Genomic DNA, 26105 nt, shown 5'->3' with positions numbered 1-26105 from the left:
GAGATTACGGCGTCGTTTCTCCTGTTGCACACCCACCTACTGAATTGTATGACGACATATTAAACACAAATGACTATATTTCATGTGATGGCACTGTAAAGGTACCAACACAAGCACATTCTAAGAAACATAGGAATACGAGACACGAAAGAAGTACTATTAAAAGGCTAACTACAACTTGCAATTGCTGCAAAAAATATATATGTAAACTTGATGAGAGGATACATCTTGTAAAAAACGATCACTACACGACTTCTGGTGAGGATTCAATTGTTGGATTAGGATGTCCGATGAAAGACACTCTTTTGCAAACATCAGAAAATGTCACTCCAGTTGAGGATGTTATAAGTCATCAACTAGTCTCCTCAACAAAATTAAAATTAGAGACTGGAGGTGGAATTATGACACACGACGGGGTCAACACAGAGGCAACTTCGTCCAATGTAAATAAAGAGGAGCTAATTGGTACAGATGAGTTCCGAACGGGAGGAGACGTAGAACCTGCATGCATCAGCACTAAAATTTACGTGTGGGAAAAATTCAAAGATTTCCGACCACTTCCAAAGCATGAGGTTGCTGTTACAAGCCCAGAAACACCAACAAAAGAGCGGGTTAAATACTTCGAAGGTTTATCAATAAATAATATAGAAGAGAGTTCATTTGATGGACAATATCAAACCTTAAATAAATATGGAGAATCGCAAGAGTCTCAAGAAACAGCACCACTCTCTGCAATTACGAAACATGAAAAACTTGAAGAAAACCAAAAAGAAAATTCAGGTTCTTTTACTATATGCCAGGCGTTCTTTGATGCATTGTATACTCCTGCGTCAACCACCAGTGTCGATAATCAATCTTCGAATTCCTCATTTACAACAAATACTGCAGATGAATTATTGTCGCTATCAGGAAACGATGAGACATGTGATTACAACATTAAAGATACTTACAAAGAGGAGATATTGGAAAAACCTGCTAGAGCTCAAATTGAAGGAGCTACTGGTACTAAAGTGGCACATTCAGAGGATTCAAGTGAATATGAAGATAATGAATTAGAGGAACTATCTCAACAAAAATCTGTGGATTCCATTCAAAGTAATTCGAAATCCACGACAGTCAATAACAATGACAAGAAAACACCATTCGGATTCTTTAAACGATTGTTTACGAAGAAAAAGAAACATAAGACATTAAAAAAAAGGAATGAGGATAATGAAAGAGCAAATACTCACGAAATTCAGACTGGAGTTGATCAAGCTCGCGATGAGGAATTAGGTTTTGACATCGAATGGGAAGAAGAAGTAACAGCAATTGAGAACATCGTTGTGAATAACGAAGTTATATGCAATAACACCGATGAGTGTGGCAAATTAAAAGACAGACATACAGTTGCTTTAAAGAAAAGGCAATTAAATAGACATCCGTCAAAAAGAAGTTCGTCGGAGAATTCTAGAGACACTGAAGGAGATGTTTCAAAAGATCGTCAACAAATTTCTAAAACAAAATTAAGAAATGAAGGTACTACTTGTAAAAATGAAACACTAAATAAAGCTTCAAAAAAGAGAATATTTTCTTCTAAAAGAGCTTTTACGGGAAATTCAAAAGATATTGAAGAAGGTTCAAACACTAACTTTAAAAATGAAACACGAAATCAATCTCCAAAAAAGAGATTATTTTCTTTAAAAGATGCCAAGCAGTCACAAAGTGAAACTGTTTCGAAAAGCTCACGTCATCGGCTTAAATAAGGCAAATGTATTATAATAGGGCAAATGTATTATAATAGGGGAAATGTATTATAATAGGGCAAATGTATTATAATAGTGCAAATGTATTATAATAGGGCAAATGTATTATAATAGGGCAAATGTATTATAATAGGGCAAATGTATTATAATAGGGCAAATGTATTATAATAGGGCAAATGTATTATAATAGGGCAAATGTATTATAATAGGGCAAATGTATTATAATAGGGCAAATGTATTATAATAGGGCAAATGTATTATAATAGGGCAAATGTATTATAATAGGGCAAATGTATTATAATAGGGCAAATGTATTATAATAGGGCAAATGTATTATTTGAGAACAAATGTTTATAAAGAAACCAAGTTCTTATGTAGTCACACGGTTGTGTTCTGTAAAATTTAAACGATTAAAATAATAATTTTCTCTTTTGCACAAAGTACAGCATACTTACTTTATCATCTTACGACCAGATATGTCCAAAAAAAGAGTAAACAAGCACGAATGTGCAATACTCGGGGTACAGCGAAAGAAGCTGTATACAGACGTATACAGTTAGAAAGTTAAAGAAAAATAGGTTTCGCCAGGGCTCGAACCGGGACCTTCTGCGTGTTAAGCAGACTTGACAACCACTACACTACGAAACCTCTTACATTGAAATTGTGGGTTACAGAAAGTTTTTTAATCCATTTAAATTACAAATAAATGGTAATAAGCACAAAGCAAAATAAACATGTGTAAAAGTGATAATTACCGATTACACAAAATAAGTATTTTAAAAAATAATAATAAGATATACTGTGTATAATTATCATATTGCGTATACAGTACTTTTCACCATAAAGTTTAAGAAAAAAGGTTTAGCCCGGGCTCGAACCAGGTACCTTCTGCGTGTTAAGCAAACGTGATAACCACTACGCCAAGAAGCCGCATATAACCATATAACTACATAACGCTGTGGTGTGTGTCACACATTGTGGATTCTTAATTAAACAAATTAATTAACAAAAAATTAAAAATCCGGCTCTATAGCTTTGAGGACATGTCCCTGTAGTATGTTCATGCCAAATCCCAGCTCAATACTACAACTAATAAGGGAGGAGTAGTACTTTAAAAATCGCACTTTTTACTCAATAGTGTCCAGATGGTGGAGGAGAAAATGAGTAAGTACTAGACTCGGGTACCCCGAGTAAAAATCACTGTAGGCCTACTAGTACATGAATTTTCTCGAAAATAAAAAAATTCCGTTATTGCATGCTATTATATGCGCATAATTACTAAATTGTTGTTAACCTAAAGCTCTGTCTACACTATCAAACTTTATGTGACAAACAAATTTGATGTGCCCATATATGGACATGATGATGTCATATCACTGCCATATTTGAGTATATTACTACTATATTTGGGCACATCACACTTTTTTTCGTCAAACTAGTTTGATAGTGTAGACATAGCTTAAGGTGTAGTTGTTTTTGATGGATATTGTCCTAACGGGAAGGTCAGATTCTTTATTTGTCCGGCTGGTTGTTGTCCTGGGGTTAGTTGTGCTCTGGGTACAATTTACTGATATCATTTCAATAATTTTCATAGGAAATATTTATTTCCAATAGCTTGTTAATACTGTACAGAATGCTTAAAATGAAGAGGTTTGAGACAAAGAAGTACCAAATTTAATTTATTTTTTCTCAAGACAGTAGGGTATCATTGAATACAACAGACCTTAAATGTAGTAAAGGTGTATATTCGGATTCTAATTGGTCAGTGCTGATGCTCACTACATAGCTAAAACTAAGAAAAATAAATATTTCACATGCATTATTTTATTTGTCTTTCAGTCATTTTAAGTAAAATTTGATCACATTTCTCATTTCATAAACTTTGATCCAATTCAAATCCTTGTAAACAAGGTAATTTTCGTCAATAAAGGAACATTCACACTTGACGGAGCCGTTTTGGTAAACAATGCAAAATCATACAGAATTGATCGGCGCCAGCTTCTGTTCCGTGAAACAGATCAAATATGAATGTAGCTTAATGTGCTCACTACTCAAAAATATTCTATGAACATCGCTCTCACTAAAGATACAAAAAAAAAACAAGCAATTGTTTTAATATATTAAGCTTTGTCTACACTATCAAACGTGACAACAAAAAAGTGATATGCCATATATGGACATGATGACATCATATCACTACCATATTTGGGCACATCACACTTTTTATCAAACTAGTATGATAGTGTAGACAGAGCTTTAAGTTCAGTCTACACTATCAAACTTTGTGACAAAAACATGTCCAAATATGGACACGATGACATCATATATCACGAACATATTTGGAAATATCACACTTTTTTTTCTTTTATTTTTTTTTTGTTAAACTAGTTTGATAGTGTAGTTAGCTTAAGAAAGCATTAAAGTCACCTTCACTAATGATCTGATATGTTAAACAACAACACACAATATCTGTAATGTTAAATTTAATGGTGGGCATATGAAGGTGGTTAATTACTGGTTTCTACAACATTATGAGACAAAATAGTTGTCTCATAATATTAGATTAAAAAGGAGCAAGGATAATAATTACATAAAGTAATATTTTACAAACTTAATAAATATCATGCTAACTCATAAATTATTAACTTAAGTATTTGTTTTCACACCCCAAATTAAACTACAGCACTAATGGTAATATGTGGTAAAAAAAAAATGTTCAAATCGATATTAAATAATTAAGCTATAACTAATCCATAATACAAGTTGCTTACTGTATGTGTTTACTGAACCAGACTAAACTTATTACAACCAATTAAGTATATCAATTGGTGGGCTTCGCACTATTATGATCAATAACATCTAATTTATACATGCAGAAAATTGTAAACATAGGTGGTTTGCATGTTATAATAATATTCGTTTATAGTGATTATTGTCAACAAAATAATGTCTGACACTACTACTCATTATAAAAGGTGTATTGGCTATGATTAGCCGAGTAGACATGTTATATATATCCGAGTAATGCAATTTCCAGTTTATTTGGACAATAAAGGTTATCTATATCTGTACCACCTTAAACATGTCCAAGCTCCAAACACTTCATTTGACTTAAGTACAGTACATAGGTTGCAAGATAGATGCACTAGACGTGCATTAGTCAACTGGTGAAGATGCGATAGTAGACATTGTAATCATTTTTTGAGTAAATTTTATGATTCATGTTCAATACTTAGGATCACATAAAATTATCATACTGCAGTTACTACCGTAACTACAATTTGTTACTGCAATAATGTATGATTTAGTTTGTCTCAATGTAAAAATTAACAAATACACAATAAATAGGTTAACAAATGTAATAACTGCAGTGGAATAATTCTGAAATGTTCCTTTAAGTAATCCTAGTTTTGGATTTTCTAGAAAACTTTGCATTATCATTTCTTAATTTGTATAAAATGTAGGTAATTATTATTTACGATAAACAATCTATGTAAGTTACACTTACATTTCTAATGTATCGATATTAAAATTAGACATCAAATATCCATATAGTAACATTGTTTTGTAGAATTATTATGGTATGATTGTTGTACAGTATTAATATGTTTTAGAAATTTAGTTTGAATACCTAATGTAAATTTGTATGCGACAAAATGATGTCATATCACTACCATATTTTTATGTCAAACTAGTTGGTTAGTCGAGGCAAGTCTTAATGTTATAATGAATTATTTAACTATAACTGTAATGCCCAACAGTATTGCATTTACAAAATTCTAAAACTGTAGTGTTATAACTTATATTGTTTAAATCTATTGCCAATTCTTCACTTCATTGGCCTTAACGTTTTATCACTCCTACCACCCCTGATTTCTAACCATTCAATCTGTCCACTTTGATCATTGTAAAGGCACTATATAAATGACAATGTTATGTGATAATGTTATGTGACTGGCATTACAGAGATACAGTCATATTCTGTGGTCCCCCTAAATGGTGAAATACTATTTCAGCTGAGGATACATTGGAGTTCGCTCCAATTTAAGCCCATTTCTAATAACATGTCTCCATGAAACATCTTTGACCTCAATAAAACATATGGTATTACTGTATAATACTGAGACAAAGAATCATAGATTATAGTTGTAGTTCTAATGTTTTAGAGAAATTAATGTATGTAGATTTACATTAGTGAAAACAATATTGAATTCTGTAGATTAATTTCACTCTTGCAATCAATCAATCAACATTTCTATAATGTAGGACAATATATTTAAAGTAAAAAAAAATCAAGTTATGGTTGACTAATAAAATTCAAGTCTTTGTTGATTATATTTTATCCTTTTATTAAAAAAAATTTAAACATCGCAAAAAAAAAATAAGGGTAAAACTTTTTTAAAAAGAAAAGTTTCCAACTTTTTGTTTAAAAATTTCTATTATGGAATGGGGAAAATTCAAATATCAAAATGATATAAAATAAAATTGATAATCAAATGAATATATACATTCTTGATACATTCATTTTGGAACAATTTCTTAAATTTTAAATGTAATATAAGTTAAAAATATGTATGCAATATGATATTTCATTAAAAAAATTACTGATATTTTGGTAATTATATAAACAAAATGATTATATTGTACTGATGTTTAATGTGATCACTGGCAAACATATTTACATTTATCACAATGCATACAATTCAAATATGTAAGAAACATATGCATATTATATAGATATTTAGTTAGTTCATGGAGACTCCATGGTTAGTTATTTCTCCTAATTCAAATTACAATAATAGCTATAGGTTGTATACATTCAATATACATTAAAACACTTTACATTTAAATGCATCATGCATTGACTTTTTAACCCAATTTAAACACATTTTAAATTATTTTATGTAAGAATACAATGAAACTGTAATAGTTTATCACAATATAAAAAAACCAAAATAAATGTTGGTGTTTAAAATGTAAAATCATTTTTTAATATATAAATGAATAAGAAAAAAAAATGTTTTATCTTGTATCAAAATAAAACTGCTTTCCATAAAGGTAACTTAAGAGATCTTCAGTCTTTTAAAATACTGTATTAAAATGGAGATAAAACTGTGAAATACATTTGCTGATAATATAACACACCATTTTCATCTCATGTACATTAAAATAATTTTATAAAGGTTAAAATTAACAATTTATTCCATCTAGCATTTCATGGTTCATAATACTTCTTTTAGGAATACAACAATTGATAGGAATAATTATTAAAAATAAAATGCAGAAACAAATTGTTGTTATGTAAGTTTTGGAAGAACTCCACGCTCGTGCCGTGTCCTACGATTAGAATCATCCTCTACTTGTCGTTGCGTATTTGATAATGCAATTGTTCGGTCAATATCGATCATTGCATATGGACCTCGTGGATCCAGGTTTGGTGTTTGCGGAGTCTTTGGAGATGAACTTGTACTTGAACGTGCATTGCCACGCTCATTACGAGTAGCTTCCAAAGAATCTAAGTCAAGTTCGATATAGTTTATTTTTTTCTTTGGTGGAGCTTGAAGTTTTAAACTGTCTGGTATGATACTCGATCGTTTAGACTGTTCCATCGCATCTAAATTTGCATAATTAGGTCCACCAGGAGATCGATTGGTGCTTGTATGAAGAGCGTCAAATACAAACTCAGAGCCGTTGCTTCCGCGACTTGCTGCACTCCTTGGAGTCGGTAAGTCTGCAAATGCAAATGCACTTCGACTTGGAAGTTCTCCAATAGTGTCTAGATTAACATAAACACCTGGAACAGGTGAAGACATTGCAGGTGTAAATGGACCAGGGGTTGGTACCATATGAGGATTACCATTCAAATGCACATTTCCATTGACAATGTCAGAGAACTTGCGTATCTTTGGTTTTGGAGATGTTTTCGTTACTTTCACTTTTGATTTATTTCCATTCTCATCCCTAGTTCTGATATCCAAATCGTCTCTAATAGAATTGTTTGAGCTCCGAGATGCAGTTTCGCTCTTTTGACAAATAACCCCAGAATCTGTTACGTCACAAGAACAGGCATTGTACAATGTTCCTCTTTCCCTTCTATGACCATCAAGACTATGGCCAGCAGCAGTGGCCCCTTCCTCATCTTCTGATAACCTTAGATGAGCATAATTTAACATTGCAGACTCTGCATTATCATTGGCAGTGTTTTCTTTCAGTGCTGCATAGCTGCCTCCATCTGCACCAGAGGTCAGTTGTCCTCTAAAACCATCATGGCTTGGTGTGTGACCAGATGCCTACAATGAAAACAAACATTTTATATTATCAATACAGTAAATATCAGTCACACAAGTGTGAGTACATTTCATACATAATCATATGAAAGGGAATTTTAATTGAATAATTAAACAAATAAAAATTAATACATTTAGGTTCTGTCTACACTATTAAACTTTATGTGACAAATAAATGTGATGTGCCTGTATAATGGACACGATGACATCATATCACTACCATATTTGGGCACATCAAATTGTGTTGTTACTAGTTTATAGTCCAGACACTCAAGCTTAAGTTTATATTATATTATAATATAGTATATTTATGATAAATGAATGATAGAGACAAAATGTATATGCTAAACATTTTAGAAGCACAGTAGTTCATTTCTACTAAAATTAGTGTCTTTGATAATAGACATTTGAAACAGATTTAGAGTACAATATTTTGAATGATCAGGTGTCTAATATTACACTGAGATTGGTGTATGCAATGAATATCGCAGATTACAACACTATTTTCTACCTTGAATATGTAATTTAGCAGCATTGAAAAACAAAAACAAGTATTAATGCTTGGATCTAATTACGATAGTCTAAGGTCATGATTATTTGCATATAGCAATGTTAATGAAATAATTTAATTTGACAAGAAGCTTCATTGATCTGCTGCTAAAAATGATGTTGGTGTTATAAACATAAAGCTTGTTTTATTTATTTGTGCGGGTTGAAAGTGTTAGCTCATGGATATTTCCATATTTTAAATCCATTACTGTGACAAATTCTACTTCCTTGAGTTGTTTAATTCCGCAAAATGAGTAGTTTGAATCATTTCTACTTTTTGCTTAACTAAAATCTGCACAACCAAGGAAGTATTGTCGCGCATTCATGAGCACTCCTGCAAATAAAACAGCTAACATTTTCTTACGTTTTCTTTATATGCGAAAATATTGAATAACCGCAAATAAATATGCAATATGGAAAACGGGCTTAATGTTATCATTTTAACTGTCATGAATGGAATCTGAACACAGTTTTGGGAGAGACTGTACATACACGCACAAATTAGAAAGCTTAGACGTTTACTAATGAATGCATCGCATTGGCACAACAATTTTTTAGCTACTGAATGGTGAGGTCAAAATGATTTGAGTAATAATCTGGCAAGGCTAACATAAGTCAGCATTAACCTGTAAAGAGATTATCAAGATTAACTGTTTATGATAATTCAAGGGATTATTATGCCTTAGCATCTTGTAGCATAATATATTTAAATTGCTACAATACGGCATTGAATAATAAAAATTAAATATCAATATTCATGTTTGAAGAAAAGAATTATCATTAAAGATGAAACTACAGTATAGAACAATGTCTCTCAATTTAATCATCCCTGCATGAAATTATTCTTATTTTGTTGCCGATCTCAGCATGTGTTTATATACAGTAATGTGTAGAAACAAAACGTATTTTCGATGGTGTATCAATCAACATAAATTTCTTGACCAATAAAATGAAGAATTTTATTTAACTCAAAGTTGAAAGAAAATAACATCAAGTATAATGATTCATTTTGTTCCTTTATAGTAAACAGATACAAATGGCAGCATGTAGCGACAGTGTCAACAGAACATCACTAACAAAAATATTAAAAAAACATAGCATACCTGAAGCTCTAAATCTGCTGAAAACGTGAAAGGCTGTGCATTGATATATGTAACAGATGGTGAAGCCGGTGCTCTGGGTACATTTGAACCATTCATAAATGGTGAGTTTTGGGGATTGTTCAGCAGTGGTTGGTTTGAACCTATCAACATAAATGGCTGATGGTTTGATGTTGGGTTGTCTCCACAACATTGAATATTCGCCTGTAATTCATTGAACAACATCTGAGCCTTCTTACATTTAAATGCATAGATACCTAAAAACAACAAATACAAATTTAGAATTTAGAACTAGGGAAAGAATTAAACACATAATATTGGACCACTACACGTGTCAGTACTCTAATCACAAAATAAAAATCAACCATCAAATATGGTTATACACCAGTTTGAAGTTGCATACACAGTGTATGCGCCATTATGGCCGTCTTTCAGCTTGTTGAATGCATCAATGTGAGAACATAAATATATACACTATTATCAACAATTATAAAAGCGGTATGTAATTCTAATTTTATGTAGTTCTCTTCAAAATATTTTACATCAATTAGTAATTTTATATATTTTCCCTTTCGATGATTTTCACATAGTTGACTCTCTAGTAGTTTAATAATAGTATTTCTACAGTATAATTGTATTTGATGTTCAATAACTTATTCCAACTATTAGAATGTATTTAGTACATCACTGTGTGCATACATTTTGAAAAATGAGGAATCATTTACATAAGTTGATTAAACAATTAAAAACTAAAAAAAGGTAAATCACTAACCTTGACCAGTGGGACACCTTCGTCCACTTTCAAAAGAGAATAAATCAGAATCAAACCCATATCGTCTTAAACTACGTAAAGGCCAGCATATCGGGTCTTTGTCACCTTGCCGTAGAATTAGTTCCGTTTTACCAACTTCAAGCGTGCCTTTACTAACGATTTCGCCATCATCGTCCACATTCTTCACTTTAAATTTGTTAGGGGAATGAGGATACTTCATGTCCCCCTCTGGGTGGACACACTGTAAGTTACCCATTATATATTACCTGAAAAAACAAAATACAAATATTTTTGAAAAAGATGAACAAAAGGACGGACACAAAGGATGTTGATTGAGGATTTGGAGTGGATTAAGAACGTAATTAGTGCTAACGTATATTAAACTGTATCATCATAATGGCCTGTTCCTTTCGACTACAGTACATTATTACAACTGAAAGGAATCAGATATTTATTACTCAAGTGAATGATTATAATCTCTAGGGGGCAGCATATCCTCATTCCTAAAATCATTTTTATAGCAGCTCAATGATGACACTATACTGTACACACTTTCACACATCATCATAACTACATCATAAACAGAATGACACCAAGTTGTGTTTCTAGAATGCTTTTTCGGTATCTATAAATTAGCATTTTCATCTCGTTAGCTAGAAATTATTTTAACATTTTATATGCATTTTTTGTAATACTGTAGTGGATCAAATTAATTCAAAATTGTTGTATTTGTAGGAGGGTGTGCTCTGTTGAATATAATTCTATTTTATACAGTAGTTCCGTTTCATATAAATAATCAACATTTACATTTTATTCATTTAGTATATCACCTTCCTATACTACATTTCAGTGGTGCTTCAAAGAAGTTACAATTTATATTTTGAGATCTGATTTAAATAATTTTACTTTATCAACCGATTGTTTTGTATGCTATATTTTTGCTCCCTAAAAATGTTTAAAATTAATTCTAACAATAACTTTGCAGCACACTGTAAGTTGCAAATTAAACGCCATTTAACAAGTTATTTTCCTGTTTCTGCTACAGTACAAAGAAAATAGAGGCAATCTATTCATGTTTGTTATCTAATCTGTTAGCAGAAACAAGCCCAAAAATAATGAATAAAAATAAGAATGAAATGAACAAATCATTTAAATGTAAATTTTTAAATTAATTCTAAAATCTATTAAGCTTTGTCCTTGATGAATTGCCTACACAAGAATATAATTATCATTTTGATAAATTATCATTGATAAATCATCCATTAAAAAAATAATCTTACATTCATTAAATGAATTTAATAGGTAAAATCAAAAACAGCAAAATCACTCATCACATATCCACCCACACATACCAATCTACTGTACTACTGTATGTATGACAAGTACTTGGGCCAAAGATGTTTCTTAAGCAAACCGGATGTAATTAACTAGGTATTATTGATTATATTTATATTGATGAGATATTCATCATGTTGTTACTGTTCGTGATCCCACTACTACCATATCTATTGTAAGTGATATGTTTACATTTCAGAGACTTGGTAGTATCTGGTATATTTATTCCTTTGCAGCTCAGAAGAAGGCAACATTAGATTGATATTAACAATGTGCCCCTCTTGCAGCATTTATTTTTGTCCAATAAAATTGGAAATTCTTTCTACTACTGTATTACATTTAATAATTATAATAATATACTGTATAACTTTACTTAAACAACTATGTTTATACACAACCAAGATGTGAAAAATGTAAACTGAAGAAAACTAGGTGCATTAAAAACTGGTATTGATGCATTCATACAAAGAAGGTGACTACAACCAGCCCGACACCTACACAACTCAGCAAGTATTGTAGTGTGGCTTATTGCACAGAACACAGATACAACTTACGATAGCGGGATCTATATTTTGATGGTGTGTGGGTTAAGGAAAATTTAAGTCAATAGATGCAACAGTCTGAGAGTTAAGTAAAATCCCTAAGAAGTATAGCACAGTCATTACTAACTTGAGTAATGACTATAAAGTAATTACGAAATAAGATATAATAGATATCATAAGATAAAAAAATATAATACTAGACACCATTTCCTAAAATAGATTTTGCAAGAAAAATGTATTTGATACCACTTGTAATCTATGCAAGCTTCCCTGCTTATTTAAAAATAATCCAAAATATATGTTACCACTACTATATGCTATTCACCGACTAAAATAGATTTTGCAAGAAAAAAAACATTTTTGTTTGTTTACCATATTAAATAAACCAAATAAATACCTTTTTTCTGAGGAAAACAGGAGAAAAAATGTAGAGAACACACATAAAATAGTGTGCACAGCCTAATTGCCAGTGTAGTATTGAGAAAAGAAGACTACAGTAGTATACTAACAAAAGAAGTAAAATAAGGGTATGTCTAGGTTCCACCCACTCTATTCAATAATGTACACTCAGTACCACCTACTATTATACCATCCCAACACAGTGCAGGGTTGGCAAAAAGCAAGACAAAGGAATTACATATGTTAATTGTGAAGGAACAATAGGCTACAATGGAAGTGCCTTCTGCCATTTTCAAACATCACTCCCCTATTTCTTTTTTTACTGAAGTCAATACACCTGTTGATGGACAATCTCAACAATTATCAACTCAACTTATATTCCAAAACAGATGGTCTGTCATGCTTTGCCATCATTTTTAAAATGTTAAATATTGTCCCTCTGGAAAATTATGTCTAATCAGCCACTACGTAAAATAATATTCAGTTTATAGGCTACCAAATATTGGATAAAAAAAATAGATTTACTTGATAAAACTGTAATTTAAGTTTCAACTGGAAGCCCATTTTCTAGAAATCAATGGTTATTTTTTTGGGTTTAAAATGTAATCGTTTTGTTATTAAGTGAAATCATTCTTTTTTTCATTTTTTTCTTATGTAGAATAGAAATGAATAATTCTATTAAAACCACAAGATGCCCTTATTCAAAGTTTGATTTTCTTCATCTTTAGGTTTGTCATGTTTTGGTGACAATCTTAAAATTAAAACCAGCAGTGCAGTTTGATGAATATTTACCAAGTCATGATTGAATAGGTCTATCATGTACCATTAAAATGAGTGGGCAGTGGTGATGCAATTACTATGAATAATAGATGTAACTTTTATATCAGATGTATATAAGTTGAAGGTAAGCCACCACACAAAACAACAACTTCACATATGACGCATGCTAAATTACTTTTAAATACACTATAATAACTTCAAATATGAAATTTAGATACATATTTCAGGCACTGAAATACACATGTTAGGATTTGATTCAATGAAATTAGTTATGTCATCATCAGGAATTTCTAATGAATAGATTATGAAAACAAGGTAGTAATAGGTCAAAGGTTATGACCTGTATTTCCATCTACTAAAGTACTCTGAAGGCTAATGCTAATCAATAGCACAGTTTTATAAGATTGTACACAAACAGCTGTATGTTTTACACCATAGTTATACCAGGGAGTTGTAAAATTTTACAACTCCCTGGTAATATAACGGTTTTAACCTCAAACTCAAACAAAAATCACTTATGACTTCCTAATTGTTTCATAAACCATAAATGCTGTACTGTAGGTATAGGTACTGTATAAATAAATATCAGCTATCTTTTCATATTTTAAGATAACATTTAATTTATCACAGGCAATTTTGATATACAGTACTGTACCTGTTGTGTATGGATTATACTGTATGGTGGTAACTACTGCTGTACAAACAGGAAGTGAAGATATGGGAGAGCTCAAACCTGAACCCATGAATTACAGGCCTGAAACGGTACAATCTTACATCCATTTATTTTGTCATAATTCTATAAAGGAAGAACAAAGCTATTTTCATTTCATTAATATTTTTAATTTGCATAAACATAGAAATATATGAATGGGACATGTGAATTTGTTATGGAAGGAAGGGGGGGGGGGGGCTACGAGAATCTTCAGGAGAAAGGGTCAAATCACAAGGACATTTCCAACAATACATTTAACAGAAACAAACTATCTGGGCAATATTTGGTGGTACATTCACTATCTCAGCCCCACGGTGGTTAAAATTCTTTTAAAGCCCCATTCCCTACGTTTTTTAGATCTAATTTAAGATCACAAACTATATTTAATGTAAAAATAATACTATATGGTCCTATTGCGATAACTTTTTTCGTCTTTAAACGGTTAAAAATGTGAAAAATAAATCGATTTTAATAATTATAGCGGCCCGCTATAAATCCCAAAATGCATTGCGCGCGGATTGATATTGTTGTTTTTCACCTGTAATTCGCCCACTTTTCGATCGATCGTGAAGCCAAAACAAATGGAAGACTCCTAACTTTTCAGCGAAAATACCGGGTTTTCCCCAATTTGTATCAACGGAGTCTGGCAAAAATAGAAAGACAATTAATGCAGCAACTATACAACGTCAGGCTAGGTATATAGCTAGCGTACGATGTTCGTACGTTACCGATGTTTACCAGCTAGGCCTACAAAACTAAGCCTAGCTAGGCTAGGCCTGAGACCGTCCACGAGAGGTCGATCGCCGCGAGCTACTTAGGTAGTGCATTGTTTCTCACTTTTTATCATAATTTACCATAAAACGTACATTTAAGACAAGGAATGACATGGTTTAATGTTTTTAAAGTGATATATATGTATTATTTTCCAAAAAACGTCCAAAATTGCAGGGAAGGGGTCTTTAAATTTTATTTTGACAGCAAGCGCAAAAAAAAAGTTTCTGAATTAATTAGTAAAAATATAAAGAAATGTTAAACAATATGGACATTTTTCTCTCAGATGTTCACATCAAAACATGTTTGCATACATAATGTTTCATTGAAAAAAATTGACTTAGATGAAACTGCGGTGAAGTTTATATCAACTCATATCCATGAACCGGATTATTGGAATTAAAGTAGATAAAGCCAGACAAACGATCTTTTGATGCTCTAAGGTCAGAGGTTGCTCCAGCTAAACTAGCTTCTAAAGTTACAGTACTTCTCTACAGGACTTATGTAATATAAGAGAATATTCCAAATTTAGTAGATTTTTTCAACTTGAAGTCTACAGTATGTGTTTATCATGGTTCAAGTATTCCTTTACGAGCGCCACCATTCTGTTAATTCAAGTACTGTATAACTAATGGCACTAGAAATGTTTCAGAAAATGGTGTAACAAGCCACATAAGAGCATCGAGATTGCATCAAAGCATACAGACCAATAGACTAATGAATGGAAAGACTGAAAATACAACTTGAATAAAGAACAACCTTGGAGACAGAGAAATAAGTGATTTCAAACAATTATGAACAATGCTTTTAATGTTTACCACCATCCCGTCATGTGTAAACAGTTTTACTATTAAAGATGGAGGATATCACCTTGAATGTTGTATTTTGTTGATTGTTATACTATAATACAACACAAATTGATGTTTGTTTATAATATGCAATACAGTATTCATATAATAAAGATTAAAGCTTATTATATAGTGATGTGTAATATTTTAGATAAGATAATAATATAAGATATATTTGTATTCGTCGAATAATATTTTAATTGGAAAATCCTTTGGCATTTGTAAAAACATTAAAAACACTAACATTATAGAGGGGTCATAAAAAAAAGGTACATACATAATAAACATACAATTTCAAGAAGTTAAGTAATTACCGGCGTACAACCTGCCGATCAAATTAGAATAATTTTAACAATAATCCTATATCTTGCCATACGGGAACTAAGCATCCTAAACATAGTCTAATGCTAGATCTATTACATTGACAATGAATTTATAAAAAATATAAATCAACTAAAATGTACAAATTGCACAACATTATCTAAATACTAAGAGTACGGTATTGGAAACAATTTATATATACTGTACTTTATTATTATACTTTATACTTTGTTGAATGTATGCAATTTATTTATTGAGTGAACTTATATATTAACTTATAAAGAAATTATATATTTTATTTCTTTATTGTATAAAGAGTAAACTGTAATGCAATAAATGTTGCAAATTGAAAATAAATAAACTAAGACATGCAATGGAAAACAAAAGCACTTAAATAAATCAATCATGATTTATTAAGGCATGTTATATAACTAAACAATTTGTGTATTAAAAACAAGGTATGATACTGTACAAGCATGAATCTTACTGTCTGGCCAATCCCAGAACAGATACTTGTACACTATAAATCATGTCAGTCACAAAATGTTATCAAATATGAGGTACAATATTTTGATAACATGATTCAACATTAGATAATTTATACCATGGAGGTAGTTTCTCAGGAAAGGTACTATACTAAACCAAAAGTAATCAATGTTTTCATATTCCGTTTCCCCTGAAATTGAGTTGTTGTACTGTATTCAAAATGTTGTTGACAGGGGTATCTTGCATACTGTATAACAGTGACAGACAATCATAAAGCAGTAAAAGAGTCAAGTTTACTCCTGGAACACTTTTGTTAGCTGATGCTCATACAAGGTTTTGAAACTCAAATTCAGCTACAAACTTGTAATATTTCATTTTCATTTAAATTAATTAAAAAACATAATTTATTCATTGATTATTAATATTATTGTTTTTTTATATTAATATTTGGAATCTATAGTATTTTTCTATTTCATTTACAGTACATATAAAAAAAAAATGAAAAATGTAAAACAAATTTCATTTAAAATTTGTTTTGTGGAGCAATGAAATACATGATTGTGAACATGATTCAATATTTCAACATTCATATCACCCATGATGATATGATTAATATAAACTATTGAATCCTGACAGCCACTGCTTGGAAGTGTACAGTATACACATCCTTCTGAAGGGTGGGTCACCACGCTGGTCGGCGGTAGACAGTGGAATATAGAATCAGTTATAAAAGAAAGATGTTTAAGTTTAACTATAATATTACTGTGCTGATTTCAGCTGAAAACGATTATAATTGCATGGTAGACTTCAAACTTTGTTTTTGTTTTCACTGTTTTAGTTTTTTAGTTGTACGCCGTTTGGGTGTACGCCGTTTGGGTGTACGCCGTTTGGGTGAATATCACACCCAAACCTACCAACCAATCATATAATGATCTGGGTTTTCTAGTTCCATTTTGGAACTAGAAAACTCAGATCTTGATATCTGAGTTTTCTAGATCTAGAAAAGTCAGATATCTGAGTTTTCTAGATCTAGAAAACTCAGATATATCTGAGATCTGAGTTTTCTAGACATCCAACATTCACATTTAATTTTGTTTTTTTTTTAAATTGATTATGAACAGCAGATCAATCTAAATTTAGTGATTGCTAAAATTATGATTTTACAAATGTTTAGTGATAAGATGGTGTTGAGTAGCATTTGGCTATAGTACTGTAGGCTTACACTAGTAAATGATCCCTGGGTACTATTTAATAAAAACTATTATGTAATGTTAACGATGTAACCTGTCATATGATATTGCAATTCAAACATTGTTAAATATATAATAATACTTTAGTTCGCTAAATGACCTGCAAAAAAAAAAAAACTTAATTATGTAAGCGCAATGTGCCAGTAAGTTTTTTTTCAAGACAGATGATAAAATGAACAGTTGTAATTTAATAAAACAAAACCTTTGGGGCATCACCATTAGGGCATCACCATTAGGGCATCACCATTAGGGCATCACCATTAGGGCATCACCATTAGGGCATCACCATTAGGGCATCACCATTAGGGCATCACCATTAGGGCATCACCACTAGGGCATCACCACTAGGGCATCACCACTAGGGCATCACCACTAGGGCATCACCACTAGGGCATCACCACTACAATATTGTACTTTGCTGAAAATTATACTACTGTTTCAATTTAGGAGACATCCCTGTTAAAAAGGGACACTTTGTTGGGTCCTACAGTAATGGTATGCTGTACCATTAATAGGGGTTACTACTAGTATTAGATACAATGAAAATGACATTAAAACCCATAAAGGAAAGATGGATAGATAGAAAACCTATTATTTGGAGTTTACACTTTTGACAAAGATGAAAATGCATCCATAAAAAAGAATAAAAAACAAAATACAGTACACAAAAACCAGTAACGTACAATAAACAAAACTAAACAGTCAACACACTGTCATTTTTGTAATCTGAGAACGCTTATTCCTAGAACTCTTGTGGTTCTAAGACAGTCAAAAACATGAAAAAATGTGTAAACAGGCATGATTCATTAAGGCAGCCCACTTGTTTAACTTCACCTGTTTCACCTACTAAATAACAATCATCATATCTGACAATACTAAACAGATTGCTTCCTGAAAACGAACCTGCAGGCAACACAGACAAAAGTGCAACAACGCACTACCTTATGTATAAACCGACTACCGCTGTGTAAACTCTGTTGTAATAGATTAATAATTTAATAAAGCATGATTGGAAACACACTAGTAACACATTCTCCATATCAAAAATGCAGATTTTACGATAAAAGTGAACTTAATAATTTAAGATTACTACTGTATTATAAACTATGTGGACTGTTTTATCCAGGGCCTGATCCAGCATTATACACAGTAGATTAGGGGGACGCTAAATATTTCATAAATGATGAAAAATCAATCGGTGAGGTTGCAGAAAAATAAAAAGTCATTATTTTATTTTAAAAAGACATGGCTGTGCCTGGAATCTTGAGTATTAAACTAAAAATCGCAATGTCAAAGTAATACACAGTACAATTTCATAAGAGTAAAAACAAATTACTGTTTCTTAGTCCCATTTGTCAAATCTTTCAAAACCGGACATATGGGCTTGGCCTAATAATAATTTGTCTGTATAGTATATTCAGAATGTATTTTTGATTGTAAATAAGAATTTGGAACATTTTGGGAGTTTGCGTTTTTTAGTTTTTGCCTCCAGTAGGGAAGTCCACTGTAAAATTGTTATAATTTCTAATCATACAGTGAACTAAACAAATTTTTTTAATTAAGTACCGGTAATTCAGTATTTCCAGAATACACAGAAACCACATATTCATGACAGATTAACAATAGATTTTGTTTTCTTCCTATACATTGTAAACAATATTGTATGCATTTGTCTATTTATACTAAAACAGGCTGGACCTACCTCTGTGTCTTTACTACTACTGCTGCTGCTGTATATCCATTTGAAAAAACAAGAAGAACTAATCAATAGATAATTTGACCAACAGTATTAGTTTACTATTAATCTGGTAAAAAATACTTTCCCATAAGTCACAATCTTTACAAAATAACATCAAGCCACAAGCACAGATTGCATAGATGTTATCAGGATGATTGTCATAGCTAAACTATACAGTAAACACCTATTCAATAAACTCTTTGTACAAGGAATGCCAGTAAGTTTTGTCATACAGGATCTTGTCACGGGTCAATGAGCACAGGTCATACTTTGATACAGAAATGGAATATGCTGCAATACAGGAAAGTTATTAGATTTTAAAAAGGAAATCATTAAAGTAAAGTATACCTATTATAAATATGTCAAAATATTAATTTTTTGAATGACAATTCCAAATAAATAAAACACAAATTATTCAATTTAGTTGTAGATTAACTTCTTCTTTGATTGGATAAATTTTAGACAAATTATAATTGTTTTTTAAAAACTGCGGGAAATGTTTCAAATCTGCCATGATTGAGACAGTAAAGATTACAATACGGTAATAATATAATGTGAGGATGTCAGAAATAATAACACACCATTTACTGTAGGGTACTAATATTATGTTGTCAAATAATAACACACCATCTACTGTAGGGTACTAATATTATGTTGTCAAATTTATATAGCACTTTTAACAATCTCCCTAAGTGCTTTAAAATAAAAATGGAAGAAAAACCTAAGAGATCTCTTACTGAAGATCTACATATAATTAAGGTGGAAATATATGGTAGTGATTTGTCATTAAGTGATTTATATGTAATTAACATTAGTTTGTGAATATAATTTTGTTGTTTAATTGGAATGCAGTGGAGTTTATATTGGTGTAATGTGAGCAAACCTTGAAGTGCCAGATACCAGTTGAGCTGCAATTTTTAAAAGAAGTTGTAATTTCTTGAAAGTTCTTTGTTTGGTGGTAGACCATAACAAAATGGCATTCTAGTAATCTACAACAAGCCGTGTCTATAAATGTAAATCATATATGTATGCTGTACCGAGGTGTGCTAAAACAGGTGTGTACAAGTCAGTGCACAAACTTTCTAAGCAATTGTTCCACCACTTTTTATTATACATTATTATATATAATAGCTGCATGACAAAATAATGTCATTGAGGATAAACAGTGGTTGGATTCACTTCTTAATGACTGTTTAATTTTCTAACATGCCTAAAAAAAGTTATTTAGACTGGAGCGCACAAATGAACAAGACAGTTGTGTATAAAAAATTAAACTCTATAAAAATACAACTGTAATAAAACTTGTTCTGGTTATTATATAAAATCCAATCACAAGGACACGTCTTTGTAATTATGCTCTTTTTAAATATCTACTTGAATAAATGAGGGTTTTGTTTTACATTGCAATTGAATTTTATAACTTTAGGATCATATTTGGCCAAAACACTAAAAATAAATGGAAAAACAACTTATATAATCTAAATTTGCAGACAAAAAAAGAACAAATTTATATGATGTATTAAAAAAATCCAATGTCATTTGGAAAGTAGACTATACAATGAAAAAAAAAACAACTTCTAATCTATATTTCTGTCAAAAAAGGGCAAATTGATCTAAATCCACTGTCATCTGGAAAATAGATTATTTCTAGAATTTATGAGACAAATTATTTTCATAAACTGCTCAATGAGATATTTTAACTAGTAATTAATGTCAGGTTTCTTTGTCTCTTTTTTTTGTGTAATGAACTTGCTGGCAAATCTCAAAGTGGACTGTTTTTGTAAATCCCCAAGACTTACATAAAAACCCATTCATCAATTTGTTTTCAAAATCCTGAATGTTTCAAAGGTCTTTTTAGAAGTACAGTATTGAAATTGACATTCCACCCATGTTCTAAATTTCTGTGGTCAAAATAGGAAACAGGGGATTTGCTTTCTATTTAAAGGCACAATGGCCTAAGGGCTTGGCATACTTTTACAAATCAATTAAAAAAAACACAAAAGAAGTATTTACCATTTCTACACATGTGCAATTCAAATGGTAATATAATTGACAACTTTCTATTCAACTCAGGTAAGTTGAATCATGTACGAATTAATAGTACAATGCTGTACAGTACAATAGTGCAACTGTACAGTGTAGTCAAAAGATTATATATTTTATTTGTCAAAATAATGTACTTAGTAATTTCTTTAATTAGAAAAATTGCGAAACACTATTGTTTTTTTTTTAAATTGGCATTCCTGACGCAACGCAAATCAAAGCCTGTACTGTTGAAGAATGATCGCAAACTCGTGCATCTAAGCAATATGTTACATCACATGTGTTTACAGACGAAACGCTTTACAATATTGTATCACTATCATGTATTACAAAAGTTAATTTTATTATGAACGATATAGTAGACAAACTTTATTTGTTAATTTTAGACCATATCCACAAATCCATCTTGCAAGATATCAACATTCATTCCAACCAGAATTTATTTTTTACACGTCGTAAAATATTTTTATAAATTATAAAGTATTCAACACTATTATCTAACAATAACTTTACTTTTTGTCTTTTATGTTTTAATGTATGTTATTGTCATAAGGAAATTTTGAATATTAACTACAAAGAAAACTTAACTCAAAACTTATTTTAAGTTAATGGTAATGCCACATTTAGGATAATGTTTTTATTGATGAATATAACATGTGAAAGATAATCATGTTCAAGACTAAGGCCCTGTTCAGACCCATGACGTTAGACCGTTTTAGCGTACGACGCTAAAAGAATGTGTCACTGAACAGTTGGGGATTAGCGTACAACGCGTCATACAACGGTTGTAGCGTTGTAGTGGAATAGTACCGTTCCACCGTTGATAGTACCGTTTTAGTGTACGCGTACGCTACTGTAAGTCAACGTTGTATCCAATCAGAACGTTTCCTGTTATGACGCGAAACAAGGTTTGACCTAGGCTGACATCTTGTATCGTCAATGTGTGAGAGATGGATTTCAACAAAAACAACAAAAAGGCCAGAATAAATAAGGCCTAACTAGGCTACAAATACAACTGTTAAAAAACACTAGGCTACAAACTACATGTATCAACTGATTACCATTATATTTTCTAACAAATGACATAAATAAATGTACCTTGTATTTAAACATAGTGACTAAGATCCCGTCCCCTTTTAGGCCTAGCTAAGAGCCATTCATGCATTTCATTCAGGGTGTGTAGAAAGCGATGACCTCGAATTGGACGACCCCAACGACATGGGCGACCTCGAATTGGACGACCTAGAATTGGACAACCCATAACACAAAACCGACGTCCCCCATAGCCTAGCCTAGTCTAGGCTTAAGTGTGGTATAACATCCTGAAGTCGAACATAGCCAAAGATCTTTAAACCATACCTTATATAATACTCGCAAGCAAGCAATTGATTGAAAAAATACAGAAATATCGCCATTTGATGATACTGAATGTGTCGACACCAACAAACGAACAGATATGGAACGCCAAGAGTGCATCCTTAAAACTGCATTCGACTCGATTAGCACACAAAATATCATAAACATGGCAAACCAGGTCAAAACGGTCCCTTTTTCAGCGGTGGGTAAGGTTTGGCCGTATACAATGCATGTGTGAAATGTAAAGCTTTCTTATGGCCCTCCCCATGCACATGTTCGGAACACGCTGCTTGGTAGGCCTATAGTGTTCGTTATAAGAAGACGAGATGTAATTATACGTCCATGGTTTAACCAATTTATTTCTTTTTAATTTATTTTTAATATGTTTGTCGAAATACCATCTTTGTTTACAGGCATGTCTGCCACAAGCATCTGCTTTTTGACCATGCCTTCTTCAATTTAATTAATCTTGTTTATCTCTATTTGTAAACTGCTTTTATTTGGAAAAAATAAATTGATTGTGTGATTGATAAATATAACGTATTATGAACAATGTTGTTGCTAACGTTTTCCGTCTTCCGACATTACGCTTTCCACAATTTGTTTCCATTTTTGTCTGTTTATGGCAGGATGGTTTGTTATTGTGTTAGTGTCTACTATAGTCCTTGTAAGTCTTTCTTTATTTGATTCATCCAGTTATTTCTTGGTCTTCCTACGGGTCGTTTTACTTTCCTGTTAGTTTCCTTCATTGTTTGTTTGATTGGGGTATCATCCGGTAATCTAATTATGTGTCCATACCATTTTAGTCTCCTTCGTTTAATTCTTTTACTCCATTCTTCTTGTTTTGTTATCTCGTATATTTTCGTGTTACACACTCTATCTGTTAATTTAATATCTATCATCTTTCGCAACATTTTCCTGTGATATATATCTATACTCTCTTGTAATTTTTTGTTTAGTACCCAGAGTTCACTGTTATATAAGAAAATACTTGCTATGTATGCGTCAAACAAACGGGATTTCACGTCTATAGACATCGTTTTGTGTTCTAGCGACGACTTCAGCTTGTTATATGCCATAGCTGCTAGTGATTTTCTTCTTTTAATGTCTTTTTTTTGCAGCAAAGTTTCCCGTAGATTGAGTTATTAAAATGTCAGTCACTAATGTTAGCCTAGCTATATTACGAAAAAAGTATCTGTCCATTTTATAAATCTATTGAGCATTGTTCATAATGTCTTTTTTTCTTTTTTTTAATGTCTTCCTCAAATTTTCGATTACAGTAAATATAATGCACATGCTGAACAATTCTATTCAAATTACAATTCTCTACAACGAATAGTTGCATAGTTAGGAGAACCCTATCTTAAAACCTAATTTGTATTGTTGGGGATATGGTGGCCCTCATTTTTATCTTCTGTAAATTGGTCCACTCACCAAGTGCGAACATTTAAAATGAAAAAACGATCGTTTTAGGTTAATTTAAATATGGTAATTATATTATAATCAGGTCAAAGATCAAAAGTGATACTTCCGGTCATTTTTCGAGAAAAAATCCATTTGAGTAAATGATGTATTCTGAACAAATCCTCTCTAGCTAGTTACATAGATCTGGCAACATAAAATGTAGTCATGTTGTTGGCCGCCATCTTGGGGCAAACATACAGATAGCCTTGATTTGATTATTTGGGTTAACGATGACCAATCCACTGAGCAAACCTTACCGGCCGCTATATATTTATGATATTTCGTGTGCTAATCGAGTCGAATGCAGTTTTAATGATGCACTCTTGGCGTTCCATATCTGTTCGTTTGTTCGTGTCGACACATTCAGTATCAAATGGCGATATTTCTGTATTTTTTCAATCAATTGCTTGCTTGCGAGTATTAAGGTATGGTTTAAAGATCTTTGGTTATGTTCGGCTTCGGGATGTTATACCACACTTAGGCCTAGGCTAGGCTATATGGGTCGTCGGTTTCGTGTTATGGGTCGTCGGTTTCGTGTTATGGGTCGTCCAATTCTAGGTCGCCCGGGTCGTTGGGGTCGTCCAATTCGAGGTCGTCGCTTTCTACACACCCAAATCAGTAATACTGTATCTTGCTTTAGGAGTAGTATTTGCTTCACATCAATTTATGACGTGAAGAAACATATTATGATTAAGATTTTTCTTATAAATTATTGGAATATTTATCAAATTTGAATATAAAACAATTGTACTCACCTTTGTTACAGATCTACTGTAGGTAGTCTAGAAAATAACCTGAGGTTAGTACAACTCTAAACCATCTATCGAAATAAAAACACATAAAAAGTATGTTAATACAGAAAAGAATACGAAAGCTTCTTTGACATGCCTAACTAGTCGCAATTATGTGTTAGTCGTTCTAGAACCAATCGGGCCATGAGCGAGATTTTGTCAGATAAGAAATTTTGTCAAACTGCTTCCATAAACAGCTTTTGATTCAACTAAAAGTTATAGCTAGGCTATCAATCTTTATAACATGTAGGCCTACAGTATTACTGCAGGATATAGGCACAACACCACTAAATACAAAATGCCCAACATCTTGGTGGCTTCATTCTGTCAATATATTCTACTCACTGGACATAATTGAACCTAGTATAAAATACAATTAGTTTTCATGTTACTTTAATTTATTTCATCTACTTTATTTTAAGTAATTAGTTTATTGTTTAATAAATACTAAAGAAAACAATAAAAATGTTGATTGACATTTCAATAGGGTATAATAGTATATAAAAGAGGAAATAAAGAAAAAATATTGGTATTTTGATTAATATCTTTTTACTGGGTTTTATTTGGCCACTATGTAGCCAATTTAAAAGTACAGTAGGTGTTTCTGACATTATTAATAAATGTTTTAAATATATTGTAAATTGTTACTATGTAATGTTGTTTTTAAAATTTAAATTAGGGAAGTTGCAATGTTTTCTTTTTGTATTTGGAGACCCCAATGGAAATATTTTTTTTCCCATAAACTTTCTTAGGTTATCGCTAGTTCATTCAGTTAATATTGTTTTCTTGTATAGTACCTTTTTTTAAAATGTTTGT

General features: G+C 31.6%; 1 protein-coding gene across 2 annotated transcripts in view; it reads right to left on the bottom strand.

The window, feature by feature from the left end:
* Positions 1 to 6817: 6817 nt before the first annotated feature.
* LOC140040766 (uncharacterized) overlaps positions 6818 to 26105 on the bottom strand; it is a 36895-nt gene continuing 17607 nt past the window's right edge. The window contains exons 2-5 of one of the 2 annotated variants that reach the window (XM_072086931.1): positions 25254 to 25318; positions 10454 to 10719; positions 9685 to 9938; positions 6818 to 8035 (exon numbers count right to left, since the gene is read on the bottom strand). In XM_072086931.1, coding sequence (XP_071943032.1) covers positions 7043 to 8035; positions 9685 to 9938; positions 10454 to 10709 — 1503 coding nt within the window. In that variant the 5' untranslated portion in view covers positions 10710 to 10719; positions 25254 to 25318 and the 3' untranslated portion in view covers positions 6818 to 7042. Of the gene's footprint in view, positions 8036 to 9684; positions 9939 to 10453; positions 10720 to 19599; positions 19818 to 25253; positions 25319 to 26105 lie in introns of those variants that run through there. The other variant, XM_072086933.1, reaches the window with a different exon arrangement.

Source organism: Antedon mediterranea, chromosome 2 (assembly GCF_964355755.1).
Source record: "Antedon mediterranea chromosome 2, ecAntMedi1.1, whole genome shotgun sequence".
Classification (NCBI taxonomy): domain Eukaryota; kingdom Metazoa; phylum Echinodermata; class Crinoidea; order Comatulida; family Antedonidae; genus Antedon; species Antedon mediterranea.
This window is presented reverse-complemented; position numbering and strand designations above follow the sequence as displayed.